Genomic DNA, 13675 nt, shown 5'->3' on the forward strand with positions numbered 1-13675 from the left:
AGGGGTGGAGAGGATAGAGGAGGAGGGAAGGGGACAGGAGACAGGGAGAGAGGAGGGAGGACATAAGAGAGGAACAGAGGAGTAGAGAAGAGAATAGAAGGAGGTGTAGAGGGTAGGAGAGGAGAGGGGAGTGAAAGGTTTACTTTTGACCTGACAGGAATGCATCACGCGTTATTGATCGGAGGAACCGGTGAGACAGGGTGAGAGGATGAAGGCGCTCACCGAGTCGGACACGGCCACGTGGACGAAGCTGTCCATGACCGCCGGGCTCAGCTGGTCCATGATGTCTATCATGGGTTTGTCATCGTCCTGGGAGAAAAATACCACATTGTATTTTTCAAAGAAATTCGTTCAAGCGTTGTAGATGGTGATGAAGATCGAAATAGTGTAAAGTTCCCACTTTAAACCACCCACCCCACAGCCATAGTACGAAGGAGAAACAGTGTGTAAGACAACAAAAACACAAAAAGCAATAAACAAAACTAATCAACGATCGATCAACCATTTATCTACAACATGGTCTGGAAATCCCAGACTAATAATGATAATAATAATACATTCAACTTGTATAGCGCTTTTCTAGATACTCAAAGACGCTTTACTGAGTGAACACAAAATAAAATAATTTAATAAGGACGTATACAAGTAAAAAGATAAAAAGATAAAATAGGATCAAATAGAATAGGTAGCTAAAAACCGAAATAGGTAGATACAACTAGGAATGGTTAAAGGGAGGGAAGGGAAGGAGATTATGGGATTAAAGCGATCTTGTAAAGGTGGGTTTTGACTACAATCCATGCTGGCTGTGTGACCTGACTAAAATGTCGATCACGCCACAGTTAACTCCTTAGCGCCCCCTGTCTTTTGCGGTACCTCAGCGCGGCCCAGCGCGGTGAAGAGGCAGCGTATCTCTCGCAGCACGCCCACGGCCAGCTTCCTGGTGCTGATCTGACAGGAGCAGAGCAGCAGCAGGGCCAGGCCCTCCACGGCGTGGAGCACAGAGCCATGGGGGCTGCGGTCAGGCAGCCTGGGGCTGGCCTGGAGGGAAGGAGAGGTGGGAGGGGGGGGGGAGAGGTTAGTCAGAAGCTGAGGATGTTGAGACCCAGAGAGAGAGACAAGAGTGAGAAGAGGGATAGCATGCATGAAGGTAACGTTTTAATCTTATTCACTCCTTTTTAATATCGGATAAGATTTACTTTATTAATCCCAGACAGGGAACTGGGGAACGTCATTAATATTTGCTGGGAGGAAAATAAAGGGAACATTGAGTATTTGATATGATCTAATTATTAGACATTCCTTTTTAATAGAAGATAAGATTTACTTTATCAATCCCAGACAGGGAACTAGGGAATGTCATTAATATTTGCTGAGAGGAAAAAAAAAAAGGGAACATTAAATATTAGATATTCTAGAATTCTTAGATATAAAACTGTATTATATTAAACCAAGTTCAATGCAATAAACCTTTAATGATCCCATTATCAACATTCTACATTGCATGTTCAGGCTCATGCAGTACGTGAACATTTCCCCTGTAAAAACAAGGTCCTAGTGCTGCAGCCCTGGGGGCCCGGTGCAGGCGGGCCCCTGGAGGCGGTCCAGTCTACGTACGTCGGCCCCGCGCCGGCTCTTCCCCTGGAGCTGCAGGGCCAGCCGCCACTGGGTGAGCAGCTGGAGCAGCAGCTTGACCGAGGCGTCCTGCAGGCCCTGGTGAGTGTCCTGCACCTGGGGGTCAGTCAAGCAGAGCAAGAGCGGGGGGGTCAGCTGGAGGGTTCTGCCCGTCAACACAACGCAGCCAGCCCGGGAGAGGGGATAGGACAGCAGGTCTGCCCGTCAACACAACGCAGCCAACCAGGCGAGGGTGGGACAGAAACTCAACTTGTAGGAGGTGGTTAGATAGCAAGGTGGAGGAGAGGATGGCGTCTGAGGAGATACTGGTCGTTGGACTGTTACTGGTGACAACTTGATGGTTAAGGCAAAACATTGGTGTTTTTTTTTTCAACCATTAGTCGGTGAAAAGAAGATACAAATTGACAGCGGAAAGTAAAAATGGTGCCGATTTTTCATAGGGGGACAACAATGATGGGGGTTATATATCGAATAAGAGGAAATATAAAACAATCGTGTTTTGGACTGAGAGAGAGAGAACTCTCAGTCCAAAAGACAAGTTGACCCCATGGACGACACACATATACGTCTGTTGTGCTTCCCCTCCTGGGTGCTCACCTCGCGCAGCAGGAAGTGGGTGTAGCCGAAGAGTACGTCCTCCCTCCAGTCGGAGAAGTCCAGCAGCAGGCTCTGCAGGGAGTTCTGGGAGATGAGGCGCAGCTCGTCATCCATGTGGACCGTGAGCCTGAGAGACAGAGACACCGGGGGCTCAGCACTAGCGGTGGCTCGTTTCGCCAACGAATCAGTTCGAACGAACGAACGACTCTTTGACACGAACGAACCGACCTGATTCCCCGTTTCAGTTCGTCTCGTTCGTCTCGTTCGTCTCGTTCGTTCGTCCGAGACTCGACTCCCAGCTCCACCCAGTCGCGAGTCGCGAGTCGCCGTTCGTTCACTGACTGTGTTTAGCGGTGAAGACTCGAGGACTGAGAAGTCACGAGAGTCAGCCGACAACCAACAACAACATCCCGATTCCGACCATGAAGCACTCCTCAGCTAAAAGGAACTTAGTTAATGTTGTGTTGATTGATGACCGTTTGCACCACTTTACGATCGTGATTCGTTTGAGAATGAGAACGAGGGAGGAGCTGAGTCTGACCGACTCGGCTGAGAACCATGATTCACTGCTACCTAAATGCGAACAAACAAACGAATGAACGACTCTTCTTGCCGAACTGACCGACGCAAACTGATTCATTAAAACGAATCATGAAATCCACCACTACTCAGCACGCATCGATCAGACCCTGACCCAGACCTGCCCCAGTCCACCTGAGACCTGGCTGGACTGACTAAGGCCCCGTCCCAATACCTCTCCTAAGCCTAAATTTTTGCCCTAACCCTAGATTTTGCTCTTTCTCGTGTAGGGGTAGGGTGTCCCATTACTGTAGGGCGCTAAGGGGGAGTGCTATTTTGCCCTTATAATCAACCCTCAAAACGTAGTGAGGTCCGATGCAGGCTTAAAACGAAGTGGAAGATTTACTGTTGAGGGCACTCCAAACCAAGTGGAAGTTTTAAGGGGGGAGAAATGGGGCAGGGCCTTAGACCTGGGAATCAATACTCTGACTGAAAAACTGCTCTTTTCTTGCACGTTTCTTTATTTGCTCACCGTGCTGTTAATGCACTGACTCCAGTTTAACTTTTCTGCCACTGTCTGTAAGATGCTGATGTCTTTCGGCTCTTAGACGTTAATGCTGAGCTGCTGAGAGGAATCACGGAAGGAAGCACGTTAACCGTACCGTCGACCTGATAATACACCCAGAGCTCCAACGCTTCCTAAGGTTAACCGTCGCAGCCCAGAACCATCGATTTCACACGCCGTCCCTGGACCTGAGCCCAGAGCTCGCCGGGGCTTAGCGGGAAAGGCCGTCTCAGCATTGTGGTGGGTGGAGGGTGGAGGGTGGAGGGTGGAGGGAGCAGGGTGGAGGGTGGAGGTTGCAGGGTACAGGGTGAAGGGTGAAGGGTGAAGGGTGCAGGGTGGAGGGTGGAGGGTGCAGGGTGCAGGGTGGAGGGTGGAGGGTGGAGGGAGCAGGGTGGAGGGTGGAGGGAGCAGGGTGGAGGGTGAAGGGTGGAGGGTGCAGGGTGGAGGGTGGAGGGAGCAGGGTGCAGGGTGGAGGGTGGAGGGTGGAGGCTGGAGGGTGGAGGGTACAGGGTGGAGGGTGGAGGGTGGAGGGTGAAGGGTGGAGGGTGCAGGGTGGAGGGTGGAGGGTGGAGGCTGGAGGGTACAGGGTGGAGGGTGGAGGGTGGAGGGTGGAGGGTGGAGGGTGCAGGATGGAGGGTGCAGGGTGGAGGGTGGAGGGTGGAGGGTGGAGGCTGGAGGGTGCAGGGTGCAGGGTGCAGGGTGCAGGGTGGAGGGTGGAGGGTGAAGGGTGGAGGGTGGAGGGTGGAGGGTGAAGGGTGGAGGGTGGAGGGTGGAGGATGCAGGGTGGAGGGTGCAGGGTGGAGGGTGAAGGGTGGAGGGTGGAGGGTGGAGGGTGGAGGGTGCAGGGTGGTGGGGGGATGAGAGGAGCGTCTCACCGGGAGAGCAGGTCGATGAGCTCGGGTTTGGACATGCCGTCTGGCAGGATGCGAGGGACGGCCGCCACGCAGGTCCGGAACAGATCGATCTTGGGCTTCCTCTCGCCACTGTCTCGGGGAGGAAGATGAAGACGGACGCCGAGGCAACGCCGGGACAGGATTAAAAAAAAAAAAAGAACACACAGAAAGATTAGGACGGTTATGATGAATAACCAGAGGTTTAAACGCAGCTCGTCTTACCGGTTTAAATTGGGCATTGTAATACTCATGAGCACTGACTTACTAATGGCGTTTATGTTACATGGGAAATGTGTTAATGCTTTGTGATCACATCAGACCTGGAGCCTGGCTGCACAATACACTTTTACTTCAGCTTTATTAACCTGCCAGAGTGGAAAAAAACGACAAGCCAAGTGTTTTTTTTTTTAAATCTGTAACCCTGACTTTCTTTAGTGTTCATTTGGGATCTTGGCTGGAGTTCTTGCCATTACATCCGATCGGATGAGTTCTCCGTGGGGCTCTCTACGTACGTGATCATGTCCTCGGGCTCCTTGTTGAGCATCTGAACGTTGGTGAGCATCATGCAGCGGCCCACCTCCTTGTCCAGGTGTCTCAGAATGCTGTCCAGGGCCTTCCGCACCTGGGAGTAGTACAGCGACATGCCTGCGGAGACACACACGAGCGCACACACACACACACACAACCACACACACACACAGACTCAGTTTAACAGAGTAAAAACTCAAAATGCAGCCGCTGAAACTGCTGCAAGAGATTTTGGGCAGGGTTGGTTGAATGAAGACACGGTATTTTGAGATCCTCAAAGGAAAACAAAACACAAAAGGCTAGAGTTCTTGAATGTGCAGAAATACACTGGCCAGCAGCTCTGCTCAGGCAGTAAAACACAGTAAAAATACAAAAACAGCAAAAAAAGGCCTGTGTGTGTGGGGGAAAACTGCTGACCTGACCGGGATTGAGAGGCTGTGTTTGTGGCGTGACGATCAGTGAGGCCTCTCCTAATTAATGTACTCTCTAATAAATTCACATCCTCTCTCCCCAGAGTCAAGGGTGCACTGCAGCATGTTCACGTGCGTGTATTCAAGTGTGAGTGTGTTTATTCGGTGTGTGTGTGTGTGTGTGTGTGTGTGTGTGTGTGTGTGTGTCTTCTTTGTCTTAGTGTGAACGTGTATATGTGTGTGTGTGTGTGTGTGTGTCTTCTGTGTATGCGTGTGTGTGTGTGTGTGTGTGTGTGTGTGTGCGTGTCTTCTTTGTCTTAGTGTGTATCTGTATATGTGTTTGTGTGTGTGTGTGCGTCTTCTCTATGTGTGTGTGTGTGTGCGTGCGTCTTCTGTATGTGTGTGTGTGTGTGTGTCTTCTTTGTCTTAGTGTGTATGTGCATCTGTGTGCGTCTCCTGTATCTCCTGTATGTGTGTGTGTGTGTGTGTGTGTGTGTGTGCGTCTCCTCTATGTGTGTGTGTGTGTGTGTGTGTGCGTCCACAGACCTATGAGCTTGGCCTCCTCCTCGGTGAGCGTCTTGCTCAGGTAGGTCTTCTTCTTCTTCAGGGAGTTCCCTGAGGGCAGCGTGGCGCCCGTGTTGGGCATGGGGGGCTCCCCGTCCTTCTGCTGCAGGGCGTCCGCGATCACCAGGAAGGCCCGCAGCCCGATGTTCATACGCTGCAACACAGGGGGGGGTCAACGCACCTTAAACATTAAGATGTTAATACTATCTTAACATGTGATTCATATCTTAACACGTTAGGACTGTCTCGACATGTTATTAACATCTCAACATGTTAACGACACGGTATGATAGTCTTAACTTAAGTGTTAACATTTTTGTTAATAAACTTTGTTAATAACACAGTAAGATGTTAAGGCTATCTTCACATGCTATTAACATCTGAAGCTTATTAAATCCCTCAAAGATAAAATAAGGTGTACTTTATGAACCCCAGACAGGAAATGAGAGAAGGTTTTTCAGATTGGGTGAGGGGAAAATGAAGAGAAAATACAATGCATATAAAACTGCATTGTATTATACCAAATGTAATAGTTCTGCATTACATCATGCAGTTTATTTCCATGATGCCATGGAAAATAAACCGTTTTTTTTTTGCCATTTTTGCCATTTTTCTTTTGTATTTATAGGATCAATTTGGCTCTAGACAAGTAGCAGTTTTCAGCCGTGAATCATCATCTCTGCAGGATGAACAACCCCAGGCTTGTGGCCGTGCTCCCAGTCTCGCCTCTCTGCTTATTGTCTTTACCTCTGGGTTGAGGCTGAAGGCTTTGGCGGGCTTCCCAACACTCAGCAGATCAAAGATGATCTCCTTCATTGCAAAGTCCAGCTTCTCCTGATAAACAAGACAAGCACCGGGTATAATTAAACAACAATGCTTCGGGTGCTGTGCATGGGTGTGTCTGTGTGTGTCGGCCTGGGAGTTTACATGCAGACTATTTGTGTGTGTGTGCATACAAATAGTCTGCATGTGAACACCGAGACACACACAGACACACACGCACGCACACACACACACACACACACACACACACACACACACACACACACACACACACACACACACACACACACACACACACACACACACACACACACACACACACACACACACACAGAAATAGACATATACATAGACATAGAAACAGACAGAGGCACACACGCTCACACTCACACACACACACACACACACACACACACACACACACACACACACACAGAGACATAGACAGACCCAGACACAGACACACACGCTCACACTCACACATACACACACACACACGCACACACAGACGCACGCACACACATACACACACGCTCACGCTCACACTCACACACACACACACACACACACACGCGCCCTCACACACACTGTGCGACCGTGTAACACACCTGGGCGATGAACTGGATGATCTTGACAAAAATGTTGAGAGGCATGTCCCGGGGCACCACGCTGCGGCTGCCCTTGGGGAACAGGGTGGAGGTGATGGAGGTCAGCCGGCTGGCGGGCCCGACCGGGAGACAGCGGAGGTGACGTGGAGGGAGGGAGAGGAGATGGAGTTGAATTACAACGATATATTATTGACCACCACACAAGGAGAGCACCGAAGATAGACTTTAATCAGTCTGGAGAACAGCATAGCACATCATATATATATATATATATATATATATACATATATATATGTATATATATATATTTATGTATTCAATATAAATCTATGATGCTCCCTTACCTCTGTGTTCCCGTGTTGCTCTCACACTTGATCCTGATCATGTAGACCCAGAGCAGGCGGTACAGAGACTCCAGAGCCACGCGCGCCATCTTAGGATCTCTGTTCTGTAGACAAGGAGGGGTTGAGCTTATTGGTCATAGACGAATCCGACCGAGTGAGTGAGTGAGTGAGTGCATTATGGGACGATGTATGATAAAACAACGCTGCAATATAACTAACTAATATAACTACAGAGTGCAGTTCCCACGCTCATTGTTGAATTTGAGTCCCCTACACATGGTACTGTTAGTCTATCACAGTGGCTCATTCCAAGGAGATGTTTCTCATCTGGAGCTGTTCTGGAGCGGGTTCAGAAGTGTGTGGTTGGTGTTCATCGCATGGACATGAAGAACGTGTTGATGCCTTCCCCCCCGAGGGAGCATTTCAGGGGGGAGTTTCAAGACATCCTCTACCTATCGGGAAGTAACAAGACAATTCAAATGTTTTTTCTCCCGAGTGTGTGTGTGTGTGTGTGTGTGTGTGTGTGTGTGTGTGTGTGTGTGTGTGTGTGTGTGTGGATCTGTGAGTGTTTTAATGAGTGCAAGTGCACGTGTGTGTGTGTGTGTGTGTGTGTGTGTGTGTGTGTGTGTGTGTGCAAGAGTGGGTGTTTTTGTCAGCAGAGGTAAATACCTCCCCTCTAGGTGTTGTTATGACAGGGAACTCCCTTCCAGTTTGACTTGACTGTCCACTTTAGTCAAACATTTTAGTCAAAACATAAGCTCTTCCTCGTGACTGTGAGTGTGTATGTATGTGTGTGTGTGTGTATATGGTTGTATGTGTGCAAGTGTGTGTGTGTGTGTGTGTGTGTGTCTGTGTTTGTGTGTGAATATATGGTTGTATGCGTGTGTATGCGTGTGTGTGTGTGTGTGTGTGTGTGAGTGTGTGTGTGTGTGTGTGTGTGTGTGTGTGTGTGTAAGCGCATGAAAGCTCACTTTCCTTAAAACACATAACCTTCAATGAGGAAGTCTTCTCTTTTCAATGCTGCGATTCATGTGCGTACATGCATTAAGTAAGGGATAATCACCGAGAGGCAGGGCAATAAACAGTTTGATATGCCTGGCTTGTGGACGGATTACTGGTAACCTTCCACGAGCCGGGCATACCAAACTGTTTATTGCCCTGCCTTGAGGTGATTATCCCGTTATTCTACTTCTTGCTTGCCAACATAATAAAACAATTCAAAATTCTTTAATAATTCTGCTTTTTCTTATTCGTATTGCATGCTTATTAAATGTATACTCTGTTTGAGTTCATCTCCCTCAAAAAGTAGTCCCCTTTAGAACTACGGTGAATAACGTTAGCTCAGCTGTAGCTCATTAGTTTCTATAGCAACCACACAAGGCTGCATCTGATCACTAGTTTAATAACATAGTTGCTATATTGTATCTCGCTTGCAAAACTATGCATCGACTGACCCTCCGATAGATTTCCGACACATTTTAGAAACTTTTTTTAAACAAGGTTTATTTTTACAATGGACCTCATGTTTGAAATTTCTGTGATAGAAAAAAATACAAGCGGCGTATTGATCTATTATTTGATGACGCTGAGCTCAGTCAGCAGCAAGTACAACCGACAAGTCAGCGGGCAACCTGCCGGGTTAATGCCCTCCTCCCGGCCAATCAGAATCAAGCATTCTTAAACGAAGTAGAATAAGGTTAAATCATGACACTACAGCCAGTGGTTCCCAACCTGGGGGTCGGGGACCCACTTGGGGTAGGTCCCCTGATATGCACATGGGGTCACGGGAGATTTCTGACATAAGCTATAGATATTTAACGATCCATTTAAGCAAACCATTATTATTATTTCTTAATCATAGACGTCCTATGTATACATAATACTGACTACCTAATGATTCAGAGCCGAGAGCAAACGACTACTAACAATTAGTGTGCAATAGAGCGAAGCAGTTACATTCATGGGGACATTCACATTATTGGCAGAGGTACATTTGTAGATGTACAAACTTTTTAATGAGGACACAAAAGGCTGGAGCCACTACGTTAAGCGCCACTACGTCAAGATACATTCCTGAATGTCAGCTACACATTCTGCCATGTCAGCTTAGACTAAGATCAACCACCTGGCCCTTGCTAACACACACGTCTTTGAAGGCGACAGGAGAGGAGACCCACGCCATCAGAAGGAAAGTGTGTGTGTGGGACCTGTACAGTTCAGGTGGCAGGTCTGAGTAATGACTACGGTCTTAAACACGGTGTTGCGCTCAATGGATAAAAAAAGGTCCCCGAAAAAATGACATATATTAAAGTAAACATCACATCCCTTCCAGTAACCAGAGGACGAGAGAGAGAGTAAGAGAGAGAGAGAGAGAGAGAGCGATAGTGAGAGAATGAGAGAGAGGGAGAGAGAGAGAGTGAGAGAATGAGAGAGAGGGAGAGAGATAGAGTGAGCATGAGAGAGACAGAGAGACAGAGAGGGGCAATCAAATTGCCCCTAGTGGGATTAATAAAGTTGTATTGTATTGCAATGTATTGAGAGAGAACGAGAAAGAGAGAGAGCGAAAGAGAGAGAGAGTGTGTGGAGTGTGTGTGTGTGGACGATGGCTGGTATAAGCAGCCTCACCTGACTGGCCGAGTCGGGCCGAGTCAGGACTCTAGGGCTGGGTGGGGCTGCACACCCACACACTCCTACATGGATCTCCTACATGGCAGCATGTGACACCTCGTGCCCGGTGTCATTCTACTCAAACCACTCAATAAACCGGTTCCAACATCACCACCCTGTGACCGCGTTATTATGGAGGAGCCCAGTAAGGCAGCCTAGCTGGAGTGTGGCTTGGATACTGTTACCAAGAGAGAGAGAGAGAGGTTAGAGAGAGAGAGAGAGGGAGAGAGAGAGAGGTGGGGGGGGGTAGAGAGAGAGAGAGAGAGAGAGAGGTTAGAGAGAGAGAGGTTAGAGAGAGAGGTTAGAGAGAGAGAGAGAGAGAGAGAGGTTAGAGAGAGAGAGAGGTTAGAGAGAGAGAGAGAGAGAGAGAGAGAGAGAGAGAGAGAGAGAGAGAGAGAGAGAGAGAGAGAGAGATAGATAGATAGATAGATAGATAGATAGATAGATAGATAGATAGATAGATAGATAGATAGATAGATAGATAGATAGATAGATAGATAGATAGATAGATAGATAGATAGAGAGAGAGAAGTGCTAGTGAGTGAGTCGGCGGGTGAGTGAGACAGATGGACATCCGTCCATTCAGACAGACGGACCGCCACGGCCTACCTTGAGGTTGGAGAGACAGTTGTTGAGGAAGATGTACCAGCGGCTGAGGAACAGCGGCTTCTGACTGACACACAGCAGACAGGTGACCAGAGGATACAGAGCCTGGGGGGGAGAGGGGGGGGGAGAGAGAGACGGGCGCAGGTCAGACAACATCCCAGATGGATGAATGAATACAAAATACAGAGAGGGGGACACAGAGGGAGACAGAACCGAACGGTAACAGGTGGATAATGAGTTTACCATAGGGCCTGTTTGTTGTTTTTCTCACGGGTCACTCACCGTTGCGTTCCCACCACCCACCAGGCTGACGGACTACATTCAGATCATGCCTGGGGTGCGCTGACAACCCGTTTGTGGACAGAGGAGCAGGTCGCTCGTGTATTTTTGGGTTAGTTTGGGCTGGCTGGGCGTACGGAATGTCTTGCACCTTGTCTATCTGCGTTCATCGCGCGGTACGCCCTCTTTCCCCCTTATCTGTCTCGCTGCTCTTTTCATCTCTGAGGTCGTCATCACGGCCGCGGAGCTATTGTCTCCGTAGCGCAGCCACCAGACCTGAGGCAGCACCCGGATTCCTCCCCAGCCCTGTTCCGACAGTCACCGCGTGTGTCGGTATACCTAGGTGCGCTTTCTTGTGTATCTTGTGTGTGTGTGTGTGTGTGTGGTGCGTGTGTGCGTGTGTGCATGCGTGCGTGTGCGTGCGTGTGTGTGTCTGTCTCTCTCTCTCTGTGTGTGATTGTGCGAATGCTTTCCCACAGTATTTAAATATACATGTTTAAAGTGAGAGGAGGTCTGAGGTCGGCTGTCTAAGGGGTGTGTGGCTCCGCTGGGTCCTCTGACACGGCCGGCTGCCTGCAGAGCATGTAGAGAATAACGCCCCAGGCTAGAGGCTGTGTCTGAGGCCACGGACACCACGGTGACCTCGGAGCTCAGCTGGAACAGCTAAGGTCAAGGTGGTGTCTCAAAGGGAACATACTGGAGGGGTCAGAGGACAGAAAAGGACATTTTGAGAAGCAACTCAACCTTTAAAGGTGGAGTCATCACCAGAGTGATAAGAGTCAAGTTATGGCGACAAAGAGCGGCCAAATTAACAATAATCTAAGCTTCCTGTACACTTGACTTCATAAGATCAGCATCTTTAAGACAATAAAGATCTAAGTTGGAGAAATGTCACAGCAGGTCCCTAGATACAAGAGGTCTAGTCCCCGAAAGGTTGGACTGCAAACAGCAGGTTTGCAGTGAAGGTCTTCAAGCGAATGAACAACTACAAAGCAACGTCGAGAGTTAAGTCAGCCTCCTATTTCTAAGAGAGAAAGAAATGTCTCATTTGTCAACTCCATTTCCTTCCAAGAACAAACTGTTGCCATCTTGCAAAAGTTAGGCAAACGCTCGCTAAATGTTATCCAAGTGTGCCAGACAAAAACACCAAACGCCAAATATCAACAGAGCGCTCGCCAAACACGAGTCAAAGCCGCGCCAAACAAAACGGTGGCCAATCACAAGGCAAATATTTGACAGCCTATGACGGCGGTCGACTGCGATTCCCGCCGCAGGGTTGAACCCTGACGTTTACAGCAGCGGTAACGGAGAGGAGGAGGAAGTGATGAGCGATGGAGCGCTGGAGAACGACGTCGCTGGGCGGTACGGAGGGTGATTTACCAGGGAGTGCTTCTTCCTCGATGACAGGTCCAGGGTGGTGTCGTACAGGCTCTCCACAAAGTTGCGCAGACACGGCACGTTCACCTCATTCTTGACAGTCTGTCGGCGTAGGAGGAAGAAGACACACACCCGATTATTTAGAGTGAAAACCAGGGGTGTAAATCCCTTCCACTGACGACTCGATTTTATGGGAATAATACTACAGAGAGGATGATTCATGCACTGGGTTTGTTTCCTCCTCAAAGTGAGAGAAGCACACTGAACCGATTTTGATATAATAATCCATGTCTTCGTTCAGTAATATCCCGTAGACATGTTTTAACTGGGTGGCACCCCGGCCTGCCGTTTCGTGTTGAAACAGTGTGTGAGCGATGACTAACAGAGCAGACACTCACAGCTGCCACGGGCACCAGGATCTCCACAAACAGGCCCGCCAGCGAGTGCTTGATGTCTTTATCCTTCACTTCGAGGAAGTACTGGGCGCACTCCTGCAGGAAGAGACGAGAAACACCAGTCGTCACACACACTAAACAGGCTCCGGACTGCTTCTGACTGAACGATATGTGCTTATATCGCAGTATAGCTCCCGTTTCCCGTCTCCCGTTATTTCTGATTACAACTGTGCCTTATGTCTTTTTAAATAAATATCTCGATCCAGAGAGGAAATTTGATTCCGGCTCCTTTGAGCGGTCGCTTCACCTGGGCTGCTGCTGGGGCTCACCTGCATGAACTGGAAGGAGGCCTCAAAGTCCTCCACCGGGTACATCTTGATGCGGAAGAACTTGACGCCCATGATGAGGCTGATGGTGGACTGCAGGACGTACGGACTCTGCTCCTTCTGACGCAGCTCCTTCAGCTCCGACATGAACCTCTTCCTCACCGCCGGGAACCTGGGCACGGTAAGGTAGAGTAGAGTAGAGTAGAGTAGAGTAGAGTAGAGGTAGAGTATAGTAGAGTAGAGTAGAGTTAATGTAGAGTAGAGTAGAGTTAATGTAGAGTAGAGTAAAGTAGAGTTGATGTAGAGTAGAGTAGAGTAATGTAGAGTAGAGGTAGAGTAGAGTAGAGAAGAGTATAGTAGATGTAGAGTAGAGTAGAGGTAGAGGTAGAGTAGAGTAGAGTAGAGAAGAGGTAGTAGAGGTAGAGTATAGTAGAGTAGAGTAGAGTAGAGTTAATGTAGAGTAGAGTAGAGTTAATGTAGAGTAGAGTAGAGTTAATGTAGAGTAGAGTAGAGTAGAGTTGATGTAGAGTAGAGTAGAGTAGAGTAGAGAAGAGTATAGTAGAGGTAGAGTAGAGTATAGTA

General features: G+C 48.7%; 1 protein-coding gene across 1 annotated transcript; it reads right to left on the reverse strand.

The window, feature by feature from the left end:
- Positions 1-222: 222 nt before the first annotated feature.
- Positions 223-13240, reverse strand: LOC311371067 (protein furry homolog; the record flags this gene model as incomplete). The annotated part of the gene is made up of 14 exons (XM_084489298.1): positions 223-309; positions 874-1038; positions 1615-1728; positions 2230-2356; positions 4189-4296; positions 4719-4851; positions 5691-5862; positions 6456-6542; positions 7100-7208; positions 7444-7547; positions 10720-10821; positions 12376-12474; positions 12771-12863; positions 13097-13240. Coding segments are annotated over 14 exons (1644 nt in total), but the record flags the coding sequence as incomplete, so codon positions are not given.
- Between the last annotated feature and the right edge of the window lie 435 nt (positions 13241-13675).

This window comes from Micromesistius poutassou (genome assembly GCF_964030765.1).
Source record: "Micromesistius poutassou genome assembly, contig: SCAFFOLD_5897, whole genome shotgun sequence".
NCBI lineage: Eukaryota > Metazoa > Chordata > Actinopteri > Gadiformes > Gadidae > Micromesistius > Micromesistius poutassou.